This window comes from Salvelinus alpinus, chromosome 14 (assembly GCF_045679555.1).
Source record: "Salvelinus alpinus chromosome 14, SLU_Salpinus.1, whole genome shotgun sequence".
NCBI lineage: Eukaryota > Metazoa > Chordata > Actinopteri > Salmoniformes > Salmonidae > Salvelinus > Salvelinus alpinus.
This window is the reverse complement of record NC_092099.1, coordinates 12,485,313-12,511,802: the sequence shown is the minus strand read 5'-3', so window position 1 is coordinate 12,511,802 and position 26,490 is coordinate 12,485,313. Positions and strand designations below refer to the sequence as shown.

General features: G+C 41.4%; 3 protein-coding genes across 4 annotated transcripts; 2 read left to right on the top strand and 1 right to left on the bottom strand.

Moving 5' to 3' along the window:
* The first annotated feature begins 4,474 nt into the window (after positions 1 to 4,474).
* LOC139538430 (cytohesin-interacting protein-like) lies at positions 4,475 to 8,815 on the top strand. Its single transcript, XM_071340437.1, has 8 exons — positions 4,475 to 4,657; positions 5,135 to 5,184; positions 5,300 to 5,354; positions 5,484 to 5,586; positions 5,966 to 6,059; positions 6,302 to 6,368; positions 6,834 to 6,900; positions 7,132 to 8,815. Exons 1-8 carry the CDS (start codon positions 4,475 to 4,477, stop codon positions 7,575 to 7,577), a joined length of 1,065 nt encoding a protein of 354 aa, XP_071196538.1. The 3' UTR covers positions 7,578 to 8,815.
* A 1,169-nt stretch (positions 8,816 to 9,984) lies between these two features.
* Positions 9,985 to 12,021, top strand: LOC139538429 (uncharacterized). 2 transcript variants are annotated; one of them, XM_071340436.1, is made up of 2 exons: positions 9,985 to 10,582; positions 10,954 to 12,021. In XM_071340436.1, exons 1-2 carry the CDS (start codon positions 10,213 to 10,215, stop codon positions 11,310 to 11,312), a joined length of 729 nt encoding a protein of 242 aa, XP_071196537.1. In that variant the 5' UTR covers positions 9,985 to 10,212; the 3' UTR covers positions 11,313 to 12,021. The 2 variants fall into 2 exon arrangements, with proteins under 2 accessions (XP_071196537.1, XP_071196536.1); XM_071340435.1 differs by having other exon boundaries at positions 9,999 to 10,729.
* On the bottom strand, positions 11,973 to 25,381 carry LOC139538428 (polypeptide N-acetylgalactosaminyltransferase 5-like). Its single transcript, XM_071340434.1, has 10 exons — positions 23,460 to 25,381; positions 23,172 to 23,338; positions 20,804 to 20,923; positions 20,504 to 20,639; positions 19,472 to 19,591; positions 18,856 to 18,973; positions 17,933 to 18,262; positions 17,259 to 17,339; positions 16,800 to 16,952; positions 11,973 to 16,450 (listed from the first exon to the last, which is right to left on the bottom strand). The coding sequence occupies exons 1-10, from the start codon at positions 24,653 to 24,655 to the stop codon at positions 16,310 to 16,312; spliced, it is 2,562 nt and encodes an 853-aa protein (XP_071196535.1). The 5' UTR covers positions 24,656 to 25,381; the 3' UTR covers positions 11,973 to 16,309.
* Between the last annotated feature and the right edge of the window lie 1,109 nt (positions 25,382 to 26,490).

Sequence of the window (26,490 nt, the reverse complement as noted above, 5' to 3'; positions counted from 1 at the left end):
GGCCACAGCTCTGGTGGACATTCCTGCAGTTAGCATGTCAATTGCACCCTCCCTCAAAACTTGAGACATCTGTGGCATTGTGTGACAAAACTGCACATTTTAGAGTGGCCTTTGTAATGATCATGCTGTTTAATCAGCTTCTTGATATGCCACACCTGTCAGGTGGATGTGTTATCTTGGTAAAGAAGAAACACTCTCTAACAGGGATGTAAACAAATTTGTGCACAGAATTTGAGAGAAATAAGCTTTTTGTGCGCATGGAACATTTCTGGGATCTTTTATTTCAGCTCATGAAACGTGGGACCAACACTTTACATGTTGCGTTTATATTTTTGTTCAGTGTATTTAGATGTTTCTTTTGTTTAATACATAATTATGGAAACACTTATTTCATAGGGATATATTTATACTGTATATCCAAGGCCTTTAATTGAATGCTGCACTATGTAGAGACACTATGAAAGGCCAATGTGAAAATATATACATTTTGTGCTTTATTTTAATATTTTTTCATTTAGAATTTTTTTTCATGCAGTACATTGTTGGTATAAGTTACTCAAGCAGTACATCCTTTACCCAAGATAATATACATGACTGAACATTTTTCAAATTGTTCACATGAAATTGTTTTTTTTAACTAGAACTCTTGTGTTATCAAGAAACACGGTCACTTTTTATTGACATTTGTTAATCACCTGGAATATGATGAGCCCCTTGTATGTTTTTCAGTTGAAAATGTGTTTTTAATTCATTGTTGGTTATGTACTAAAGAGGAATTTTACAGTGAGTCGTCAGCACAGCCGTACGTTTCAACAAGGACTGTGTTCAGGCTGCTCATGTGAACACTAATACCATTGTGAGACCTGGCTTGTAAACCCTTGCCATAAACAGGCTTAGGAATGGAAATATTGTGTGGGTGTCTACTGCACACCACATGGCAGGCCTGGTGCTCTGTTTGTTTAGGCCTGAAGCATGTTCAATCAGAATTATAGCACAGACATGTTGCCATTGTACATATGTATTGTCTGTGGTGTCATTTGACTTAAAAACAAAGTCTCCAATTCATTACAGAGATTGTTTTAAGATGAGTGCTGTTGAGAATAATCCACTTGACTGATCCATATCCACCCTTTAATTACTTGTTTGTTCAGTCTGTGTAGTGTTGTGGATGGGATGGTGGCAGTACAGTGTCAATGGAGCCTCTGTAGTTGCTTCATGGGTGTAAATGACCGCTTCGCTGCTCTGCTGCACATATAACTGTATTATAGTCAATATTACAATGAAATTTTGTATGTAAAAACAATGATTTGTTTCACTCAATATCTGTGTAATTATTTTACAAATGATGTAACAACAAAAAAACGAATATATATTAACATTGCAGTATTTAGTGCTCTGCCTGTATCCTGTGGACAAACAAATGTTATTTGTCTAAGTTGGAATACAGTCATGCTTTTGTCATGTGTCGAGGCCTACAGTCGAGTCAGTTTCTATGGCTGAGTTTACACAGGCATCCCAATACTGATATTTTCTCCCACTTATTAGTCTTTTGACCAATCATATCAGATCTTTTCACATCGGCTGTTTTTCAGAGCTGATCTGATTGGTCAAAAGACCAGTTAGTGAAAAAAATATCAATTGATTTGCTTCTGTTAAGACCATCAGTCATTCCAAAGAAAATAGTATTTGTGTAATTTCTGATCAAATATATTTTTTGAAGATTGTGTATGACACGATTGGACGTTTTGCCTGCTCTGGGAGTGTGATGTTACTTTCATAAAGAAGGATTAATGCTGGGAAATGTCCTCTTCCAATCAATTAGCATCGTTCTTTCTGTTGACAAGAGTAACTAGTAACTGGGGGTGGCAGGTAGCCTAGTGGTTAGAGCTTTGGACTTGTAACCGAAAGGTTGCTAGGTTGAATCCCCGACCTGACAGGGTAAAAATCTGCCCCTGAACAAGGCAGAACAACAATTTCACTGTTCGTAGGCCGTCATTGTAAATAAGAATTTGTTCTTAACTGACATGCCTCGTTAAATAAATAAAATAAAACTATTTAGTGTTGTGAACTCAGATATGGTATCTATGTCAATATGATGTGTCATTGCATTGTCTTTCCTTCTTACACTATTTATTATAAATACGTGACAACAGTGAATCAATAAACCACTTTTCATTGAACATGAGATTTTTCTGAGTAGTTTAATATTTCATAATGTTTACCAAATGTAATTCCCATGACAGATCATGATAGAATCAGAGCATGATTTGATCTTCCCGAATGAGAGCATTTTCGTTAGTTTACCTGAAATGACAATTTATTGTGTATGCCATCTATTTTCCCCTGCAATGATTCATAATTGTACTGTGGTTCAGAAAGCATTACAGCGTACTTAACAATGAACAAGATCTTTGTCCGTTAACTGGAGGAAGTAAGCCGTGCCACCGTGGCTGTTTGCAGCATTACTCAGATGAGTCAGACGCTCCTGAATGTGCTGTAGGGTTAAACTGACTCTCCGTTTGATTCTACGGCACGGTGACCGAGAACATGGACAGTCATAACGTGTTCGTTTAGATGTGGCTTTTTTTTTTTTTTTTTAATTTCAGAACTCAGGCTTGCTTTTCTCAATGGTGGAAGTGACTTACTGAGAAAAGTGTTGATGTGCTCAAAATAATTGATTTGAATGTTCTGCAGAGTTGAGATAAAACGGTGTCATAAAACCCCGTCCAGTAGTACACACACTTTATAAAACTCCACTGCTCCAGTCTCTCACTGAAGGGCAGGACAGGAGTGAATCTCCAACTAGGCAAGCCTATTTCAACAACCGACTGTAAACTTCCTGCATTCAGATAATTGGTCAATTAATATCCCAGCAACTTAAAGCCGATCAGCATCATCTAAAATGTGAAACATTAGTGCGGATATGTTGGGACTTTTTTGTTTGTTTGTTCAACACATTTGTCTTGATGGTGAGGTGTTGCAATATGTTAAGGGTGACAACCATTATAATTACATTTCTAGTTGCGTCGCAAATGGCACCGCATTTCTTACTTAGGCTGCGTTTAGACAGGCAGACCAATTCTGATTGTTTTCCCCCCACTAATTGGTCTTTTGACCAATCAGATCAGCTGTGATAAAGATCTGTAGTGAAAAGATCTGATGTGATTGGTCAAAAGACCAATAAGTGGAAAACAATATCAGAATTGGGCTGCCAGTGTAAACATAGCCATAGTGCACTACTTTTGACCAGAGCCCTTTGGGCCCAGGTCAAAAGAAGTGCACTATATAGGGAATAGGGTGGCATTTGGGAAGATCTCCTTGTCTGTACACAGTGTTACAGTGGAGGGAGATTCTACTGGCCAGACAGTCCCGTGGGAGCTTGGTCGCTGGCACTGCTAAGGGTCACATATGTTCAATGGGCCAGAGGGGAATGCAGTGAGGCAACACTGCTGTTCATTGGTCTGTTTCGTGAGGAGGGTATTACCAGGGGGTTCATATTGGGCCTGTCCCAAATGGAAACCTATTCCTTACATAATCCATTACTTTTGACCAGAGCCCGTCCATAGGGTGAACTTCATAGGGAATAGGGTTCCGTTTGGGATGGAGTTCTTTTTTTTAGGTGAGGGACATTCTGATGTTCCCATTTGACTAATTCCTAATTCATTTGTTTTGTGTCCCAAATACAAAGTTCTGGGGTGCTTGAATGGATAAGGTACTGTCTTGTACGATCATAAAATACATATTGTTTATCTTGTAAAAATGTATGAGGAAAAAATACTTCACTATCAAAGAACAATAGAAAAATTGTCAACACATCACATATCTGACATTGATTTTAGTCTTGACTGTTGGCCTGTGTGTGATTTCCTCTTGGATCAAACCACGTCTGATGCCTTCTAGCCATTGACCCATGCTGTGTGTTTGTAAAGCAAGTCTCTAGCCCCGAGCGAAAGCCTGCTTTTGTCTGTCCTCACAAGACAAATCTCTTTGCTTGGCGGACCAGAGAGGCTCAGGTTGACTCCAAACCATTCAGAAAACAGAAACTGGAGTGAGTGGAAGCAGGTGCTGATGCTAGTCTAGACCACAGAGGTGGCAGTTTTTCATGCATTGCTGATTTCTGACAGACCATAAATCAAATTGCACAGACTGCACAAAAAAAGGGGGCTGTTTGAAAAGAGAAAAAAAGTATGCCGATTTCCTTTTCCTGGCCACAGCAGAGCAGGCAAACGAAACACAAGAAAAATACAAAGAAACATAAAAGGGTGGAAAGAAAGTGAGCAAAGGGCTGTGATCGGCTAACACAGGAGCATCATAATCGCATGGTGTGGATTTCCGCTTTGGCACATTTACTTTAAGCTGCACAGCAGTGGCAGGGACACACCACATATACAACACATGCAGAGTTACTCTACTGTACTAGCTGTACCAGAGCTACACTATGGCGCTGTGAAGAGGGAGCGAGCTCCACTCCACCATGCAATCCACCACGAACTTCAATGGGCTCCAGCGACAGGGCAGCCAGGACAGTTACATTATGGAGGTCTCTCCGCGGAAGAAGGGTCCTCTATGGTATCGGCGCTCTCTGAGGGGACACCATGACAAACCCAGTCAGAATAGGGGGACTACTCCCGGGACTCTGCCAAGAGGCTGGAAACAGGTAAGCGAGAAACCTTGGATAGAAACAGGATAGAGTTAACAGTTTCACTGTATATCAATTGTCATGTACGCTATAAGTATTCTTAGAGGTCATTGATGTTAGCAGAGACGACATAAAACGGGTTCAGAGTGGCATCAGAGAGGTTTGCATTAACATGTACTGTACAACCACAACAAAACCCAGAACTTGCAATGACAAAAAGCCTTTTGACAAATGTAAATTTTTTGGTTTTCATAGGAGACAAACTAGTTCACTAGCAGGAAAAATACCTGGAAACGTAGTGTGTTGTGATGTATATGTTTAAGATGAAAATATGTCCAATTTCTTACTGAGAATATAAAGACTGGTGTCCATCTAGTCTATTTTGCATGGAATGAAATACATGTGCTGTGACCAGGTTGAGAATAGCTATTTTCACAGTTGTATTTATAAAATATATACTGTACAAATATATGAAATATACATTTGACTCTTCAGTCCAACAGAACCCGCTCAAACTCCTTGGTGGATTACTCTGACCCTCAGAGGTAAATACAAGCCCTCTGTCATTTTTACACTGTTAAACTATGATACATTCACAATTTGTGCTTTAATAACCCAAGTTAGGACAAGTCTGTAACCCCATTTCCCCTGAACATATAGGACTACTGTTATAATGCAAAAGCAAGACAATGAGACGTTTGGATTTGAAATTCAGGTAAGACATTTCATCCGTTTTCAAATACAATTATTTTTTAGAATTTATTAAGAAATACACCCCCCCCAAAACATTTTTTTACCGCATTGTCAGTCCTGCCTAGTGACAGTGTGACTCCTCTTGTTGTAGACATATGGTGTGCAGCTGAAGAACAGCACTGCGGTGGAGATGTGCACATTTGTGTGCAAGGTGCAGGACGATAGCTCAGCTGAGAGTGCAGGCCTGACCACCGGTGAGACACCCACCCACTTCCTCTCCCTATGACCCAGACTCAGCTTCAACGCTGTGCAGTATGGTTTTCACACAGAGAGATGTCCTCGTTACACTCATTACAATACATCTAACTTTCACATATAGAAAGGCCAACAAGTCGACGCCTAACTACTCGCATTCTGACTCTCTTTAGCTCTCCCACACACATTTCTTGTGGTTCGACGTTTTCGTACAATACCTTTATCGAGAAATAATAAATTCTACAATGCTGATTTTGGGTCAGTCAAACTCCCAGCACCACAGCCGAGATTAAGATTGGTTGTTTGCGTGTTAACCCTTTGAACATATCTCCCACGCTCTCGCTTTCTCTCTTTCTCTCGCTGTCGTTGTGCATGTAGGTGATGTTATCGTCACCATTAATGGGGTCAGCATTGAGGGGTCGAGCCATCAGCACATCGTTGACCTGATTCGAGAATCCAACAACTTTTTACAGTGAGTAACACCAGCGATGACACCCAAAACCGAAGGGTTACTGTGTAACTCTGAAGAATGTGAGAAAAACATTGAACATATAAAAATGCTTCTAAAACCTTGATATTGGCATTAACCTTGGTGTTGTATACTGAATAAGTCCCTCTAGGAAACATAAAGCTACTCTATTCTCTAGAAGGGTCAGTATTATCTTTAGGATGTGTATGTCTGCTTGTGCTCATCTTGCCTCTGTGTAATCTCAGGATGGAAACGGTGTGTGGGACGGTGGTGAAGAGGATTGAACTGGAGAAGAAGATGAGCTTGCTCAAGGTGTGTCTCTCTTACAGGGCGGATGTTTGGCTTCAATAACACATCATAGTGGGAAATATGGGTGGTGTGCACTGCAGTACCACATAACCCCCCCCCCCCCATAAAAAGAGCACACATTACAAAACTATAGACCGGTTCCATATAGCTATTTATATACTGGGTGGTGCAAGCCCTGAAGGCTGATTGGCTGTGACCATATACCACGGGTATGATAAAAACATTACTTTTTACTGTTCTAATTACGTTGGTAACCAGTTTATAATAGCAATAAGGCACCTCAGGGGTTAGTGGTATATGGCCAATATACTGTACCACACGTCTAAGGGCTGGATCCAGGGTCACAGGGAAACACACTATTATAAAGGCTATGTTAAGTACTGTATAGCTGACCTCAGTCATGTCTAATGTATAGCGGAGTCAATCATGTTTAATTGTCATGTCATTCTATGTTTTTTGTCCACACAGCATACCCTGGGAGAGAAATGGGTGGAGTTGCAAGCACTCACATTACAGGAAAAACGCCTTACGCGAGGTGAGGGGTTTTGCCCAGCTGTGAAACCACAGAATTTCCTGTGTCATTAGCTGATGTGAAAATGACAAGTAAACGCTGAGGTGCATTAACGAGCTTTGTTTACTGTCATTGTGACGCATTAACTGAGAAGTAATTGATATAAAAATGTCCTGTCAATCAACCACATCCGTTACAGTGCACATGAATACTGCAGTTGGAGAAGTCAACTAACTGCCCTTCCCTTGTCTCCAGGTAACCTGAATGACAGTTCTCTACACCCCTCTATGGACTCCCTGATGTCTCTACTGTCTCCGTCTGGACACAGTGACCACTGTGGCCACCGTTTCTCCAGTGACAGTAGCTGCCGGAGTGGGATGACAGAGGACAGTGACCTGGCCAGTGTGTTTGGGGACCTGAGCTCTCCCAGCCCCTGCAATGTGGCCAGTCCAGATGATAGCTGCTTCTTCTCCACAGACTTCCCCCAGGAAATGCCCAGGGCCCCGGCCAGCCTCAGCCGTCCCCGCAGCGATAGCCTGGCTGGCAGCAGTGGCTCCCTCTCCTCCACTTCTTGGGACCCCTCCAGAGCCTCCTCCCTGTTCGGGACACTCCCCAGGAAGGCTAGGAGAGCCAGCGTCCGCAAACACATCCTGAAGTTCATCCCTGGATTCAACCACTCAGTGGAGGAGGAGGACACCTGACCTGAGCTATGAACGAACACTACAGTAGGTCTGATGTGATGTTCAATACAAACATTTCCTGCTGAGACTGAAGCATTGCCAATATGGACACCGTGCCCCTGGCTCAGGAGTAGCCACTCAATTAACATTATTGGGATGAGAAGCATTAGGAGGTAAAGAGAAATCTCCCTTTGACAAAGGCCTTCAGTTATCTATTACTGTATACGTGATGCACAATTTTCATAATGAGAAGACAGCATTAATCCTTATAACGGTAACAATTATTTGTAATATAGAACACGGGAACTCAGTTCATGTGTGTGCAGACAGTGCAACAAAGATTGTGCTTGCCATTTCTAAAAATGTTACCATTGTATGTAGGGTGATAACTATGCATGAAAAGCCATGATTTTACTCAATTCAATATTTTGCTTGTATATAACTTGAGAAGTGTTATGCTTTGCATATTTGAAAGAATTTACCAGCAACAGTCTGTCAGGTTTGTCACCTAAAAAGTGTGAGTTCTTAACCAGGTAGCTAACTTCATAGTTCAAAACAGGATGTGGGCAGAGAAGGAGCTACTTTCTTGACTATTTTTGTACCCAAACCCAAGTTTCAGGTTATCTACAACTTACTTTCAGTCTCGATAGTTATACTACAAATAACAACCGTCTTTCCTCTAATTCATGGCATTTTAACAGAGTGCCATGGAATGTTACTCGACTGTTTTGAATGTATGCTTGATGTGCCATTTGCTGCTTTCATTGAGATTCAAAAGACATATTTGAAATTCCCTGAAGACAAGTGACTGTAAAATTTTACACAAAGTGTATAGTGACAATTTAGGAACCAACTATTTACATATTCTCTCTCTCATACTGCCTTCTATTATTTAAAGTACATCTATGTGAGAGTGAAAATAAATAACTGATTAACATCCACTAGATGGCATTGCAAGCATTAAATGCTTAGGACTTTGAATTATATCAGGACATACAGTACAATGCCACACTGTAAAAGGAGAATGAGGTTCACAATATCTTGCCAAATGTGATCCCAGTGGGGTTCTGAAGTGGGGCGGCAGGTATCCTGGTGGTTAAGAGCGTTGGACTAGTAACCAAAAGGTTTCTGGTTCGAATTCCCAAGCTGACTAGGTGAAACATCTCATTGTGCCCTTGAGCAAGGCACTGAACCCTATTTGCTCCTGTAAGTTGCTGTTGATAAGTGAGTCTGTGAAATAAAAAAGTAGGACAGTTAAAGGAATTGTACATATACTGATGACCTTACACCAGAAGATTGGAATCCCAAAGCACAACATTGGGGCACTCTATGCTTATTCTTCCAGACCAGGGGAGACCAGATTAACCCCTTAACAAAAACACGATGGTGTTTTTCTCTACGACCTCCACAAGTGTCAGGGGACTTGTCTGAATGTAACCCGTAGTAACACATGGAAGTAGTTTTGCGGCAACAAAAATAAAGGTGTTAAATATGGAGATATATATATATATATACACACATACATTTCCTGAGCTTTCTTATATCTCCTAGATATAGGAGACACTTCAAAACCTTATTCCTCATTTGTTTGTGTTGCTATTTATGAATGTTTTCTTCAATGCGATTCTATGGGCTATAGTAGTAAAGGCCAAATTATTTTTAATCAAATAACTTAAATTAGTTTGGGGGTGGACCTAAAAGGTTCTTAATTTAAAATCAAATAGCTAAATGATCATCTTAAAACAATTCCATATGTTAACGTAGAAGAGGAGGGGGGGGGGGCACTAACAGCTTAGACTGAGGTTAACAGGGTGGTCAGCGCTACAGCTCTATACTGAAAAAGACTATCCTTCCTTTCTCTTACGTTCTCTGTTAGCTTGGAGTCAAATGAGAAGACAGTAAACAAAGAAAAGAGCTGCTAAAGAGAGAATTAGAGAGGGACAGAGATCATACAGAATGTAAACCTTATATTCTCTTTTTACACAGCTATATGATATATCCCATTTAGCCGAAGCTTTTATACAAAGCGACTTACTGTCATACGTGATATGATGCAACTTAGCCAGCAATGGTAGGTGTTCTTGTTGCCATCTCTTAAGGGACCGTTAAGCATGCAACATGTGCACTCTTAACTCCGTAGCTTACCCTGCTTTCCACATGAGTAAACCTACAGGAGAACGGTCATCTGGTCTCAGAATGGCACGGAGGTGGTCACTCAGGATGGATTATACTAAACAATCAGTACAATCAGTTCACTTGTCCAAGTCACACAGACAAAGAGCCATTTGTTGGTCCAACACAAAACCTCTGTTCTTCATTGGCTCAAACATGCTTAAAGAATTACATCGCACACCAGCACAAAAAAGACAACAAAAAAGACAGCTCGGCCTCACATCATTGATTAAAATGCAGGATGGTACTCTCCCTTACTAGCCAACGGGATAACTCGGATCGAGAATGAGTATTTTGATTGGATGAGCACAATGGATGACCGTATTGGCCAGCTGAAGACGCTCAAACTGTCTGGCAACTGCTACGACAAAATGCTCGTCGGGAAAAATCTAAAGAGGTGGACAATTGACGAAGTCAGAGAAGTCTGATTATTTCAACAACACAAAAGGGGGTAAAAAAAAACTATTTTGAACAAACAAAAACCATGGACAGAGAAAAGAGCATTCCTCCTCCACTGGACCTGGACGGGATGGAGGGGAATACGAACAGGGTGGCATCCCAGGTGGTGGAGATCATCAGTGGGATGAGTCTGGGAGCCATCCATTCTCTGGACAGAGCTATGGAGGAGGGAGATGACTCTGTGTTCTATGATGAGGGTGATGCTCCATTAGATGGGGAAGGAAGGTCCTGTCCCTTGGTCTGTGGGTCCACAGAGAAATCAGCTCAACCACAGAATGGGAAGGTGAGCCTACTCAAGGCTGAGACAGCCGGTGTAGTCATGGAGAATGGGATGAATGGAACAGGGAAAGATCCCATCACGGACGGAGGAGAACGTCGGAGCTCTGCCCTTTCGGGTAAGGGTGATACTGGGTCACATCAGCACACCGCCAATGGCCTAACTAAGCCCCAGACAGTCCAGACAGAAACATTGGCACAAATCCCAACTCAAACACTTGCAGAGCCACAAAAACATACAGGACAGGAGACATTGATGAACAAAGGTAAGGAAATCAGCATTATACAGAGAATATTCTATACAATCAAAGTAAAATGGTCAGTATCGATAATCCAGCACATTCATTCCACAATGAATATTTGGGGTAAAATTACCATATAACCACATTTATAAGCAGATTTTATATTATTTAGTACACTACAATGAGAGAACTCAGAATATTAAAATTGTTCTGAGAACAAGTGACAAATGTGTACTTCTGCATTTAAGCTTCTGCTTCACACAAGATGGAGGTGAAAGATACACAGGAGCAGACACCTGTTACTACACCTGTACCTGAGGAGGCTCAGCTATACAGGGAGGCAGAGGCCCCATGCTCCTCTGGTGACGAGCCCAACAGTGCGAGTCAGGATGAGGAGGACACAGACAAAGGTTCCCAGGATTCCCTGGCATGTCAGGGTACAAGTTCCCAGTCCTCAGAAGGACAGAAGTCTGGCCGGCCCCGTCATAAGAAATCCTCCGACCACAACACCAGCTCCAAATATAGCACTGTCTCCTACAGGAAGATACGCAAAGGTAACACTCGCAAGAAGATCGACGAGTTTGAGTCCAGGGTGATGAATCTATAACGTTACATAGAGTGAATATCTTGAAGATGGTGCAGCTTTACTTCTACTGCATGGAGCTGGATGGGGGCATGCTAAACCCGTCGCTATGCAAATTGGAATAACGATCACCTGTCGTCGTTGGTTGCGTCTGTCTAATACACAATCATAACAGATTGTCAGTATCATATTTCAAATATTGACATTTTACTGTAACGTTAAGTCCCTACTGAAGCCAAAAGAATGATTGACATGTAAAGAGTTCTCACAGACTTGGAATGACTACTGAGAGGAGCTCAATATGCATAGTAGTATTATTTAATTAGAAAATGAGTGGGGAACATTTGATTGTGTAAGGCAGGTATTTGATAAGCAGATAAAAGAGAGAGGCTTGGGGACCTAATAATCCAACTAGCAAACATTACAACTTGTATCCCCCAGGGGCCCATGGGGCCCCTTCGCTAAGCACTGCAAGTATGCATTTCAGGTGATCAACCCTATTTGTAAAGTTGTGCTATTTAAAATGTATACACACGTTCACCTTAGGTTATAAGAACTGAACCAACTAATAATGTTAACCCCTATAACAGACATACCTTTCCATACTGTAATATTTCCATGAGTACAGTGTACATGTTCTCATGAAATATCTGTTGCATAAATGTGGAAAAAGAAAACCAAAAAAAAAAAAAAAGATCTTTAATATCTATTCATTAAAGGAAATTAACATTGATGTGTGTGAGTTTGGAGAAAGAAAATCCCATCATTCATCTTTGGTATCAACAGTACCCTCTATTGTTAAAGAAATGTACATACAGTATGCACTAAACTTATAACCATAGTAAAAAAAAACAAGCAGCTCTTATTATACCAGGCGAGCCATAAAGTGTAGGGTGAAGTTGCCCCTGGACACTGATCTTGGGTCAGTTTGAAATGTTCCCCACTAATCATTGAGGTTAGAATTGGGGAGGGGAAGCTGATCATAGATCTGTACCTAGGGAAAACTTCCAACCCGGAGCTGACTCATAATGCAATTCTATTTTATCTCAATAAAGAAATGTCAGATAGCTTTGCTAAAGACATCTGTGATATGTAATGCCTACACAGACTCATGCACACGGCATGCATTTAAATTTGTACATCAAATGATATTTCAAACAGTAAAAATGGTACAAGGACAGAACAGATCTATTTACATTAAATCAAAGTGGCATAAAATATCCAGCCATCTGGCACTGAAACAGTACGAGTTATGGGCAATTGTGCGGTCAAATAGAGTGCTAAAATACAGTTGAAGTCGGAAGTTTACATACACTTAGGTTGGAATCATTAAAACTCATTTTTCAACCACTCCACAAATTTCTTGTTAGCAAGCTATAGTTTTGGCAAGTCGGTTAGCACATCTACTTTGTGCATGACACAAGGAATTTTTCCAACCATTGTTTAGACAGATTAATTCACTGTATCACAATTCCAGTGGGTCAAAAGTTTACATACACTAAGTTGACTGTACCTTTAAACAGCTTGGAAAATTCCTGAAAATGATATCATGGCTTTAGAAGCTTCTGATAGGCTAATTGACATCATTTGAGTCAAGGCCTACCTTCAAACTCAGTGCCTCTTTTGCTTGACACCATGGGGAAAAACAAGATAAATCAGCCAAGACCTCCACAAGTCTGGTTCACCCTTGGGAGCAATTTCCAAACGCCTGAAGGTCCCACGTTCATCTGTACAAACAATAGTACGCAAGTATAAACATCATGGGACCATGCAGCCGTCATACCGCTCAGGTAGGAGACGCGTTCTGTCTCCTAGAGATGAACGTACTTTGGTGAGAAAAGTCCAAATCAATCCCAGAACAGCAGCAAAGGACCTTGTGAAGATGCTGGAGGAAACAGGCACAAAAGTATCTATACCCACAGTAAAACGAGTCCTATATCGACATAAACTGAAAGGCCGCTCAGCAAGGAAGAAGCCACTGCTCCAAAACCGCCATAAAAAAAGCCAGACTACGGTTTACAACTGGTCATGGGGACAAAGATCGTACTTTTTGGAGAAATGTCCTCTGGTCTGATGAAACAAAAATAGAACCGTTTGGCCATAATGACCATCATTATGTTTGGAGGAAAAAGGGGGAAGCTTGCAAGCCGAAGAACATCCTCCCAACCGGGAAGCACGGGGGTGACAGCATCATGTTGTGGGGTGCTTTGCTGCAGGAGGGACTGGTGCACTTCACAAAATAGAGGGCATCACCGGGAAGGAAAATTATGTGGAAATATTGAAGCAACATCTCAAGACATCAGTCAGGAAGTTAAAAGCTTGGTCGCAAATGGGTCTTCCAAATGGACAATGACCCCAAGCATACTTCCAAAGTTGTGGCAAAATGGCTTAAGGACAACAAAGTCAAGGTATTGGAGTGGCCATCAAAGCCCTGACCTCAATCCTATAGAAAATGTGTGGGCAGAACTGAAAAAGTGTGAGAGCAATGAGGCCTACAAACCTGACTCGGTTACATCAGCTCTGTCAGGAGGAATGGGCCAAAATTCACAACTTATTGTGGAAGGCTACCTGAAACATTTGACCCAAGTTAAACAATTTAAAAAGGTAATGCTAGCAAATACACTCAATTAGTATGTAAACTTCTGACCCACTGGGAATGTGATGAAAGTAATAAAAGCTGATATAAATAATTATATTATTCTGACATTTCACATTCTTAAAATTAAGTGGTGATTCTAACCGACCTAAGACAGGGAATTTTCACTAGGATTAAATGTCAGGAATTGTGAAATACAATTCCTTAAACTTCCAACTTCAACTGTAGGACATCTGCAGGAAACAAATACTTGGTACAAGTCCTCATGTAAATAATCAAAGGCACATTCGTGATTGATTTGCCAAGGCATGAGAATACATTTTTTGCAAAGCTGGTGAACATGCATGTAAAACCAAAGACCTCAAAAAGTGAAAACAACAGTACACTAGTGAAAAGCATGAGCTGGCACACACACAAGTTAGTAGAGGTGTTGACTAACGGCAAGTAAACTGTAGGCTATAAAGCTAAAGAGAGTCACACCCTCTATACACAAGCTCACAGTAATTTGTGTAAACCACAGAGCTTATATACACATACATACGTACACACAGTGCCTTGTAAAAGTATTCACCCCCCTTGGCATTTTTCCAATTTTGGTGCATTACAACCTGTAATTTAAATGTTTTTTTTTAATGTATTTCATGTAAATGACACACACAAAACATTCCAAATTGGTGAAGTGAAATGAAAAAGTGGTGCGTGCATATGTATTCACCCCCTTTGCTATGAAGCCCCTAAATAAGATCTGGTGCAACCAATTACCTTCAGAAGTCACTTTTTTTTTTTTAAGTTCACCTGTGTGCAATCTAAGTGTCACATGATCTCAGTGTATATACACACACACCTGTTCTGAAAGTCCCCAGAGTCTGCAACACCATGAAGACCAAGGAGCTCTCCAAACAGGTCAGGGGCAAAGTTGTGAAGAAGTCAGGGTTGGGTTATAAAAAAATATTTGAAACTTCGAACATCCCACTGAGCACCATCAAATCCATTATTAAAGAACGGAAAGAATACGGCACCACAACAAACCTGCCAAGAGAGGGCCGCCCACCAAAACTCACACCAGGCAAGGAGGGCATTAATCAGAGAGGCAACAAAGAGACCAAAGAGAACGCTGAAGGAGCTGCAAAGCGCCACAGCAGAGATTAGAGTATCTGTCCATAGGACCACTTTAATCAGTACACTCCACAGAGCTGGGCTTTACGGAAGAGTGGCCTGAAAAAAGCCATTGCTTAAAGAAAAAAAATAAGCAAACACATTTGGTGTTCACCAAAAGGCATGTGGGAGACTCCCCAAACATATGGAAGAAGGTACTCTGGTCAGATGAGACTAAAATAGAGCTTTTTGGCCATCAAGGAAAACGCTATGTCTGGGGCAAACCCAACACCGCATCACCCCGAGAACACCATCCCCATGGTGGTGGCAGCATCATGCTGTGGGTATGTTTTTGCATCGGCAGGGACTGGGAAACTGGTCAGAATAGAAGGAATGATGGATGGCGCTAAATACAGGGAAATTGAGGTAAACCTGTTTCGGTCTTCCAGAGAGTTGAGACTGGGAGGGAGGTTCACCTTCCAGCAGGACAATGACCCTAAGCATACTGCTAAAGCAACACTCGAGTGGTTTAAGGGGAAACATTTACATGTCTTGGAATGGCCTAGTCAAAGCCCAGACTTCAATCCAATTGAGAATCTGTGGTATGAATTAAAGATTGCTGTACACCAGCGGAACCCATTCAACTTGAAGGAGCTGGAGCAGTTTTGCCTTGAAGAATGGGCAAAATTCCCAGTTGCTAGACGTGCCAAGCTCAGAGACATACCCCAAGAGACTTGCAGCTGTAATTGCTGCAAAAGGTGGCTCTACAAAGTATTGACTTTGGGAGGGTAAATAGTTACGCACTCTCAAGTTCTGTTTTTTTTGTCTTATTTCTCTGTTTCACAAGGAAAAATATTTTTCATCTTCAAAGTGGTAGGCATGTTGTGTAAATCAAATGATACATTTTAAATCCAGGTTGAAAATGGGATAGGAAAGAAAATAGGAAAAATGCCAAGGGGGGTGAATACTTCCTCAAGCCACTGTATACAAGTATGCAACTATTATTTATTTGTATAGCCTACACCAGTAAACTATGCCATGAAATACAAAACTGTAATTACACTGTAACAGCTGTCCTTTCAAATCATTCCGGGGCATCAGTCATGCAAAAATTCAAAATTCTAAGTGAAGCTTGATCATGATAAAAAAGGAGAAGTAAAAAAAGAAAATTAAAAAAAAGAGCATTGCACGTCCCAACACCAACATACCAGCAGCACCATGCATATCCCATTGGAGAAATACACTGAACACATCCAAATGCATACAGTACAGTCAAGTACTTTAGTGTCAATCTCTAATGCAGGAACAGTGCTGTAGTCCTGTACTCCCATCACACAGTGTGGTAGTGTGTGAACTGCCACTTCTGGTAGGGACTGGTAGACTCGCACTCCTTCAGCTGTATGCTGTCATCCAGAGCCCCAGCCTCCAGGCACGTACGCCGGGGACTATGCTCCGCTATGAGGTGCTCCACCTGAGCAAAGAGAACAGGGGAATACCACCGAAATCACCATCTGCATAATGGTAACTTTCATCCAGCAACTGAAAGGAACACTGCTGGCTACCTCCCGCTCCAACCAAGGTGTTGCGAATTCATGTGCAAAACCCTGATGAAAGCTACGGGCCAAAAAAATAGTTGGTTTCAACAGTAAAGAAGCCGTTCTCAACATCTGACATACTCCAAGAGTCGCCGAATTTCCTCCTCGCACACTGTACATATGCTGCATGCAACGCTGACACTTATAAGCGGCTCGGCTCAGGAATGACTTAATACTCTCCTCAAAACCAAGATTCAGAAAACAACCATTGTAAAGTGAACCTACCAGAGCCGAGTTGGTGGCCTTGTGGAGCCAGCGTAGCTGTGGCTTGGTGTTGTCACACGGCTGCAGAGCCAGACTGGTCCCTTTGCCATGAGCAGTGACACAGACATCCTTCTGGCGAACATGCCTCATCCAGGTGTAATTGAAGTGTTGACTCTGAGGTTTAGGGACAGAGGGGAAGAGTTTGCAATTTGGGATGCAGGCTCTCTTATTACCTTTATACTGCACTGCTTTTGACCAGGGCCCGTAGGGTAGGGCACCATCTAGGGAAATGGGTGTAATTTGGGATGCATCGGTCATATAAATTAGACTTCATGACAACTATGGGGGTTTTCAAACCCGGTTGGGTGTGTGTTGAATTAAAACAGGAATTCCATAGTGAGCACACATCTGGAGCTATGCAATGTGTTATAGCCATAAAAAAAGCATTTCACATCAAATGGGGAAGCTGGGAGTATTTACCAGCTTGCTGAGATCACATATCTCAAATGCAAGGGAGCCATCCTGCAGAGCGAGGCATTTTCTGACTCCACGATTGAAAACCTAGCAAAGGAGGATCACAGGTATAACATCACAATGCCTAGAGCAGTCATAACATGTGTTTACATCGGTAGTGTCACTGCGCCATATTGACAGTAGAAAGGCTTCTCCTTTCTTTCATTCTGTGCCTTCAACAAAATGCTGACAGAACTGTCACAAGCCTGAAGAGACAGTCACTCTTTGTTCAGATAAGAGGACAATTGACATCTGTCTGAGTTGCAGAGGCATTGAGAGGAGACAAGAAAACAACCCCCCCCAACCCCCCGAAAAAAAAGTACAATTGTCTCAACATGAGGGATAATTTCACTGGAGAAATAAACAAAGTAAGAGTAACAATTGTTTGCCAGAAAAAGAGCAACAATGTGATATATTCTTTAATTATTTTGCTTAAAAGCAAAAACTGGATTCCTATTGATGAATCAATCAATCGCTTAATAAAGACAATGATTAGAAGTGTGTCAAATGTAGTTATAAACTGCAGCAATAAGGTGCATACTATGTAAACGTTTTAAGTATATGGAAAAGCACCATATACTGTGAATCCCATCCATTAATATTATTGATTATTGTAAAAAAAAATAAAAAAGTACACCTACCAGCCCCTCAGCTTTGACCAGCGGAGCGACCATGTCTGGGTACACGTTGTCCAGGTACCACTTGAAGCTCTTGCACTCAAGCTTCTTCCTGAGTTCTATCTGGTCTGTGAGGTTGCCAATGTCGATGATACTCCTATCCAGCAGATGGAGGTATCCATGGCCGTAGAACAGGTCCCTGTACTCATCCAGCCACACCTCTGCCACCCTGGCCAGGTTACGCTCAACCGTCTTCTGCCTGTCCTTGGGAAACTTGTACGGGTTCTCGCCTCGGAAAATATGGCCCACTCGGGAACACGGGATGATCTCGATCTCACCTCCACACATCCAAATCTGCAAAAATCAACACAGGGTGTGATCAGATCATTTGAGAAACATCCCAAATGGCACCCTATTTTTTCTCATAGGGCTCTGGGCGAAAGTAGTGCACTATGTAGGGAATAGGATGCCATTTGCGAAGCAGCCTTGATCATGAATCAGAGTTAACGGTGTAATCCTGGGACAGGTTGTCGAATAACAAACCTCGTTCAAATTGATCTGCAAACAGACTAATCTCTAATTAAACACGGGAAAATGTGTCCAAATGACTCGAGCTGGGACGATAAACCGGCAATTAGACACATTTAACCCAGGCATTTTGCTGATATTGTTCATTACAATAAGTAGCAGTATAGCAAACTCTGGTTTAAATTACCATAAAAAAACAACAACTGGGGTGCACATTAATGTTAAAAGTATCCTTCCATTTATCGTTATCGATTCAATTCAGGCAATTTCAAATCAAAGTTTATTTGTCACGTGCGCCGAATACAACAGGTGTAGAGACCTTACAGTGAAATGCTTACTTACAGGCTCTAACCAATGGTGCTCTAACCAATTTATCGCGATATGGATTTTTGTCCATATCACCCAGCTCTACAACTTACCTTAAAAGAGATCTCCATGTTCTCTCCACCCCATACATCCAGGCCAGGATCATAAGAGCCCAGTTCATAGAAGTACTTCTTATCGATGGAGAAAAGGCCTCCTGCCATGACAGGACATCTGAAGAACAAAATCACAGTCCAGGGTTGTATTCATTAGGCACCAAACAGAAGAAAATGGACTGAAACTGGGAAGGACTACCTGAACTTGTCCAATTAGAAATACTTGTTTTCATTTTCTGTTGCAAAACATTTTGCTACAGTGCGCACTAATGAATACAACCCAGTTAGCACAAAGATTGAGAAAGTGAAGAATACAAAAACAACATTCCTCCTAGGTCTTATCAAGTCTCACAAAGGAATCAGGATATGAGTCAGACCTTGGCCCCTTCCTTCAAGTGATCTCTGATCTCAATTGGTTGGATTGGTGAAAGTAATAAGTAAGTGTAACCTAGCTTTGACCTATCCAATCATGTATAGATCGATGATTACTTCAAGGAAATGAAGGAGGAATGCATTCCTGACGTTTTGGAACAGGGCCCTTATGTTGTTGAACTCATCTGCAACTATCACTATGTGAATGAACAGTCACGAGGGGTGTAATGAAATACAGCAGTACCTGATGGGATCTGAATCCTTCATGTGATTCTTCTTGATGGTGTCCTTTGATAACGTGCTCCACCCAAACACCAAGGGCCATTTGAACACCCCTCTTTGGAAGTTGTCAACCAACACATAGCTGTAAAAACACAAAATATAATTAACCAAATATTACATTACTGGAGGAATAATGCATGAGGGAATTAAATGCACAAAACTCAGTTGAATCTGATTAATCACACAGGAGCCTGAAATCAACATTACAAGGACTGACTTCCAGTAAACAGGATGTTGCATCAAACCTGGATGTATAAAAAGAAGCTGAGAACTCTAGGGTTATCAGTTTTTCTTTTTAACACCAATGTATACAGGTAATTCCAATATGAACCCTTACGGTCAAAGGTCTGTTGAAAACGTGTCAGACAGATAGCTGTGAATCAAAGCGTTCTAATGATATGTTACGTGTAGGTAACACACAGAAAGCTACCATTGCTGTCGCACATTTTGCAACACTAGGGACATAGTCAGCTAAGTGAGCTTTGTCCGAGCGAGAATGGCCCACTAGGTGCATAGACCTTTAGAAATATCACTATGAGACATTGTGCCCCCACAGGGCACCGACAGACCAACATTTGGACAATGAGGTTGAATAATAACTCAAACGAGAACTGGGACCATAAACCGAAAATGATCAATGCCGACCGAACCGACTACACAGAGGACATTTTACTCATAATTACGATAAGCAGCCTAAACTAGAGAATGGAATAAGGCTACTAATATGGGCTATTACTAAAATGGGACAATTCATAGCTACAACATTCAGAGGCACCTAGAAAAGTAACTGATGCACATCAATGTTATACATTTATCACTCAACTTATCATTAGTTATGATAATTCAGTCAATTTATCCTGATATGCATTTTTGTCCATATGGCCCAGGAGGCGTCCCAAATGATTCCCTAGTCCCTATATAGTGCACTACTTTTGACCAGGGCCCATGGGGCTCTGGGACGCGGGCATAATGTATAATGGTAATAACACATTACCTCATATCCTTGTCACTGATGACTTCGATGACTGGGCAGGCCACTTTCCTCCGGTCCATGTACACTCTCTCCAGCAGAGGTTCCAGCCAGCCCACGTTGCATTCAATATGCGAGTCAAGAAAGGTCAAAACGTCACCTGTGAGAAATGCAAACAAACCCGCTGAAGACAAACACAAAACCACAGGGACGCTTGGCTGCCACATATGGGAGGACAGGATTGAGATGATTTGTATAGGATATTTTGTTTATACAGTAAACAAATGTATGAGAAAGCGGTGACAGCAGGATGTGGTTGGTTACCTTTGGCAATGGCAGCTCCTGCCAGCCTAGCTCGGATCAAGCCCTGCCTCTCCTTCAGACGGACGATCCGTACTTTGGGATACTGGGACATATACACATCCAGATGGTCCTTGAGATATTCTGAGAGAGTGGATGAGGGCAAGTAAGCTCACGGCCTTGAGTTTATCCTCCCGACCATGAAACCTGGCCGGGAAAAACTCCAGGCCCTAATTGTAAGCTATAAGTCATTTGGGCAGAGAGTGACATCACCTGTTCAGGAAAAACTCTAAAGATGTCTCCAAGATGAATAAAGTTCATATTTAGTTTATAGCGATTAAAGAGAATGAACAGGATCTTGAAAACCTCGTCTGTATTTTTTTTTTTAAACCTTATGTTTTGAACTCCACGTGTAAATGTACAGTTCATACGCGCATAACAAAACATCTGTAATCGTCGCCTGGTGGAGAAAGCCAAGCAATCAATACTTCAAATATTTTGTTCAAATTGAGTTGCACGCTCCTCCCTTTCATAGTGAAAGCACTTACACATTCGTAAAATATTGTATAAATTGGAATTGGTAACGGGTCATACGAATTGCTGGACGTAACATATACGAAATGGATGACATTGTACACAATTTTCAGGGACCCGTTTTGGCTTGTGAGCACTACTTTCAAACCTACTGGCTGAAAATATACAAACCTCTATATAAAACAACACTTTAACACAATGTTAAGCATATTTATACAGTTCCCCTTCCTGTAATACACATAATTTCCAGTGTTCTGTTTGTGAAACTCAAGGTGCGGGTTGATGGTCACTAGACTTGCTGAATGTTAAGGATTATTCTCTGTAGTATCTGTTGATAATGATTGACGCAGACTTTTTACATTGTAGAATAATAGTGAAGACATTAAAACATCATGTAGTAACCAACTAAAAATATATATATTTTTAAACAAACCAAAATATATTTTAGATTCTTCAAAGTAGGCACCCGTTGCATTGATGACAGCTTTGCACACTCTTGGCATTCTCTCAACCAGCTTCAGGAGGTAGTCACCTGGAATGCATTTCAATTAACAGGTGTGCCTTGTTAAAAGTTAATTGGTGAAATTTCTTTCCTTAATGCTTTTGAGCCAATCAGTTGTGTTGTGACAAGTTAGGGTTGGTATACAGAAATAGCCCTATTTGGTAAAAGACCAAGTCCATATTATGGCAAGAACAGCTCAAATAAGCAACGAGAAACGACAGTCCATCATTACTTTAAGACATGAAGGTCAGTCAATGCGGAACATTAAGAACTTTGAAAGCCATCAAAAACCATCAAGCGCTATGATGAAACTGGCTCTCATGAGGACCGCCACAGGAAAGGAAGACCCAGAGTTACCTCTGCTGCAGAGGTAGAGTTACCATTAGAGTTACCAGCCTCAGAAATTGCAGCCCAAATAACTGCTTCGCAGAGTTCAAGTAATAGACATGAACATCAACTGTTCCCGAGGAGCCAGTGTGAATCAGGCCTTCATAGTCAAATTGCTGCAGAGAAACCACTACTAAAAGGACACATAATAAGAGACTTGCTTGTGCCAAGAAACACAAGCAATGGACATTAGACCGGTGGAAATTTGTCCTTTGATTTGAGAATTTCGATTTTTGGTTCCAACTGCCGTGCCTTTGAGAGACGCAGAGTAGGTGAATAGATAATCTCTGCATGTGTGGTTCCCACTGTGAAACATGTGTGGTTCCCACTGTGAAGCATGGAGGAGGTGGTGTGATGATGCTTTGCTGGTGACACCATCTGATTTACTTAGAATTCAAGGCACATTTAACCAGCATGGCTACCACGGAATTCTGCAGCGATACGGCATCCCATCTGGTTTGCGCTTAGTGGGACTATCATTTGTTTTTCAACAGGACAATGTAACAGGCTGTACAAAGGCTATTTGACCAAGGAGGAGTGTGCTGGAGTGCTGCATCAGATGACCTGGCCTCCACAATCACCCGACCTCAACCCAATTGAGATGGTTTGGGATGAGTTGGACCACAGAGTGAAGGAAAGTGCTCAGCATATGTGGGAACTCCTTCAAGACTGTTGGAAAAGCATTCCAGGTGAAGCTGGTTGAGAGAATGCCAAAAGTGTGTAAAGCTGTCAAGGCAAAGGGTGGCTACTTTGAATAATCTACAATATAAAATATATTTTAATTAGTTTTTTAAAAAATTGGTTACTACATGATTCCATGTGTTATTTCATAGTTTAAGTCTTCAATATTATTCTACAACGTAGAAGACAGTAAAAATAAATTTAAAAAACCTTGAATGAGTAGGTGTGTCGAAACTTTTGACTGGTACTGTATATCTAAACAATTCTATAGCCTTTGCCCATTCTTACCTTTTGTACTAAAGTCATCCACCAGGATGATCTCTTTGAGAAGGTGTGGTGGAGACCGGTTGAGGACACTGTGGACAGACCGGAGCAAAGTGGACCACACCTCGTCCACAAAGCAGAAGATCACACTGGTGGTGGGCAAGTAATCATGGACCACACTCTCAGAACAACTGGAGAACAACAATGGAAAGAGAGGTTACTTAATACTAACCATTAGTATACTGTATGAGTGACAGGAGTGTGGGAGTGAGTAAGTAATCATGGTGTGGTCCAGGCAACAGTGTGACTCACGTATGAGGTCTGGTGTCTGGGATGGCTCTGTCCACAGGGATCTGGTCACTCAGGTAGACGTTGAAATGGCCCTCATTCCAACGGTTCCTCACCTCCTGCTCTTTGTCACTGGGCACCATGGCTGCTTGCCCAAATTGCCCAATTGCATTGGCATCTCTAGGCGCTTGGGTCATGTCTAATGCCAGCACTTTGTGGACGCCTGTGTTTCGAATAACTGTGGAATTTGTGGGAACTCCTTGTTGGCGTTTCGGCTTTGCTCTAGGTGGTAAGGACTCCTTTAGGGCGTCAGGGTTACCTTTATCAAGCTCATTGATCTGTTTGTACTCTTTGTTGACAATCACCTCTACTCCTTTAAGTACATCATTTTTGACAGGTTTAACTGTGTAGTCCACTGCAACTTTGTCTTTAATAAAGCTTTCTTGTTTGCCAGGCTCAAGTGAGTTGACTTTCTTCTGTGTCTTGGAGTCAATATTTTCTTTGCCTTTTTGCACTAGGCCTATATTTCCCTCTTGGTTCTCTCCTGTATTTTTTGAGGCAGGCTTTTCAACATGTTTTCCTTCCTGAACACCAGGTGGCACTTTGGTAAAGTTCGACTGCAGGAATGCCACAATCTTATCCCTCTCCGTAGGTCCTACTTTCCCATCCTCCAGCACCAAGTCCACTGCCTTTTTTGACACATCTTTGACGGGCAAAGGATCTTTGACAGGTGCTTTCGTATTCAAAGGCACACTCAATTGTACTGTGACATGATGAGCAGGCTCGATTTGGTTATGCTTAAAGATGACAGCATGTTCTAACTTTGGTTGGGCATTCCCCCCTTGTTGCTCATGCGAGTTTACTTTGTCCATAAACTGTGGGTCATTTTTGACAGCGGGTCCTCGCTTCCTGTACACTTCAAAGACTTTATTTTCATTCTGGAGTGGATCTTTATTACCTGTCTCCTCCAGGTCCAAGTCTACTCTCTGTACTGGATTTTTAAACCCCCTATGCACTAACTTAGTACGTTTCGTGGCCTGCTGTCTGACAGCCTGCCTTTCCTTTACTACGCTTTCTTTTAAAAGTTGGCTGTTAACATCATTTAATGACAGGCGAAGCGCTGCCATATCGAACAGCAGCCAAATAATAGATGCAATGAAAACAAATGCAAGTACTCTCCCACTACCCCTAAAGTATTTCCTTATCTTTATCGCCCTCATTTTAGTTGGCCTAAATCTAGATATAATGTCACAGTATCTTATTAAGGCATTCGCGGGTCATAGCCTACTTATCAACCCCCATTCAACTTCGTTTCTTTAGTTTGGGTAGTAGTATAGTAGTAGTAGGCTATTGCCTGCGTGGCATTCCACGCCGAGAAGATTGCTTTGGCCAAACCACTTTCGGAATCTTCTGTCAAATATCCTTAATTGAACTAGTGTGCATTTTGTAGCAAAAAAAACATTAAAACAATAACGCAAAAATGTATCTGTAAAACTTACTTGTGAAATTCCATGCTGTCCATTTACTTCCCTGAATGTTACAATGTAGCTTATCCATGCGCTGCCCACTTTTCTGGGAATGCAATGCAATTATCTTGCATTTTGTTACTTGCCCTCTACTAATGTCTTTGAATGAGAAATGAAATCATTTCCTTGAAGAGAATGCGAAAACCACAGACATCCATTCAATTCTTAGCCACATTTGCCCCTATTCTGTCGTGGAAGTACCTCCCGTCTACGACATATTTCAACTTTGCACTTTGAGAGCACACACAGTGATTGGACAGATAGCTTAATTGTATGCAAACCGTTTCAGTGCACAGGAAAGGTGGCGTGGAAGAGGGTGTGGCCCAGGTCCAGCGTTATGGGCGGGTCAGGTCCTCCTTGCCCGTTCAAATAAAATATTGAAATATTGATAATTTATTTGACCAAGACGCGCCCGTACAGAAAAAAAGCATACATCGCAGTTGAAGCATCCGAGCGAGCGAAACAGCGCCTCTCTGTCTCAGTATGTGTAGACCATGTATCTGATGCTATCTGGACCAAACGATTATGGGATGTTATACTAATTCTGTCAAGACAGCAATCAGATACATGGGCTAGCGGTCTAAGGCACTACATCTTAGTGCTAGAGGTGTCACTACAGACCTGGTTCAATTCCAGACCGTGATTGGGAGTCCAATAGAGCGGTGCACAATTATCCCAGCGTCCGGATTAGGGCTTGTCCGCGGGCGGCAGTCATTGTAAATTAGAATTTGTTGTTAACTGACTTGCCTAGATAAATAAAGGTAAAATATAATCTCATCATTATATACAATTATCTGGTTTCAACCTCTTGTGAATTGGAAAGTAAATTTAGCGGGTGCACAGTGTACTGTTAGGATGCTGGATTCCCCTAAAGTAAATTGCTTCAGCATGACTTAGCCACAGAGGGTCATTAGCTCCTTTAAACATCTGTATAATTCTAATTGTTTTAATTCATGGGCTTCACCCTCTCTATACCTCTGATGAATATAACAGGAAACCTGTTTGATCACCATGCACTGCAAAATCATTCTGGCTACGGATACGGAGAACATCAACACATTAACATCAACAAGCCAGAGGATATATCCATTGGACTTGGGGCTCTGCTGGGAGTTTACCTCATATTTGGATTTTTAAATTCTGTTTTGCCTCTGAAATCATAATAAACGCTGAGAACTAAAATATTGTGTTATTGTTGTTATTGTTATGCATGTTACCATTAATAATAATAATATGGGGAGTTAGTTAAAAAATTGACCTCAAAAGGTTTTTCAAATGTTCTTCGAGGATCCATTTAAAGGGGTCCTTTTAATGTTTTCTTTGAAAAATGTATAGGGGTTTCAATTTGAAGAACCCCTAAAGCAGGTATTACCAAACTGGGGTACGCGCAATGCCGTCGGGGGTACAAAATAAAAATGTGATTCATTTATTAATTTTTTTCAAAAAATGTTTTTGAAATTATTTAAAAAAAATGTTTTCTTCACATTTTCAAACAGTCCATTTATATATTGTTTTATATTTTCCACTAA

Bases quoted from the DNA above. Each gene is read 5' to 3' on its own strand.
- LOC139538430 (XM_071340437.1), top strand. From the start codon at position 4,475: ATGCAATCCACCACGAACTTCAATGGGCTCCAGCGACAGGGCAGCCAG. The intron at 5,185-5,299 runs GTAAATACAAGC...CTGAACATATAG, and splicing joins GATTACTCTGACCCTCAGAG to GACTACTGTTATAATGCAAA. The intron at 5,355-5,483 runs GTAAGACATTTC...CTCTTGTTGTAG, and splicing joins CGTTTGGATTTGAAATTCAG to ACATATGGTGTGCAGCTGAA.
- LOC139538429 (XM_071340435.1), top strand. From the start codon at position 10,213: ATGGACAGAGAAAAGAGCATTCCTCCTCCACTGGACCTGGACGGGATG. The intron at 10,730-10,953 runs GTAAGGAAATCA...TCTGCATTTAAG, and splicing joins GGAGACATTGATGAACAAAG to CTTCTGCTTCACACAAGATG.
- LOC139538428 (XM_071340434.1), bottom strand. From the start codon at position 24,655: ATGAGGGCGATAAAGATAAGGAAATACTTTAGGGGTAGTGGGAGAGTA. The intron at 20,924-23,171 runs GTAAGAATGGGC...CCACTCTCTCAG, and splicing joins GGATGACTTTAGTACAAAAG to AATATCTCAAGGACCATCTG. The intron at 17,340-17,932 runs GTAGGTGTACTT...CTCCTTTGCTAG, and splicing joins TGGTCAAAGCTGAGGGGCTG to GTTTTCAATCGTGGAGTCAG.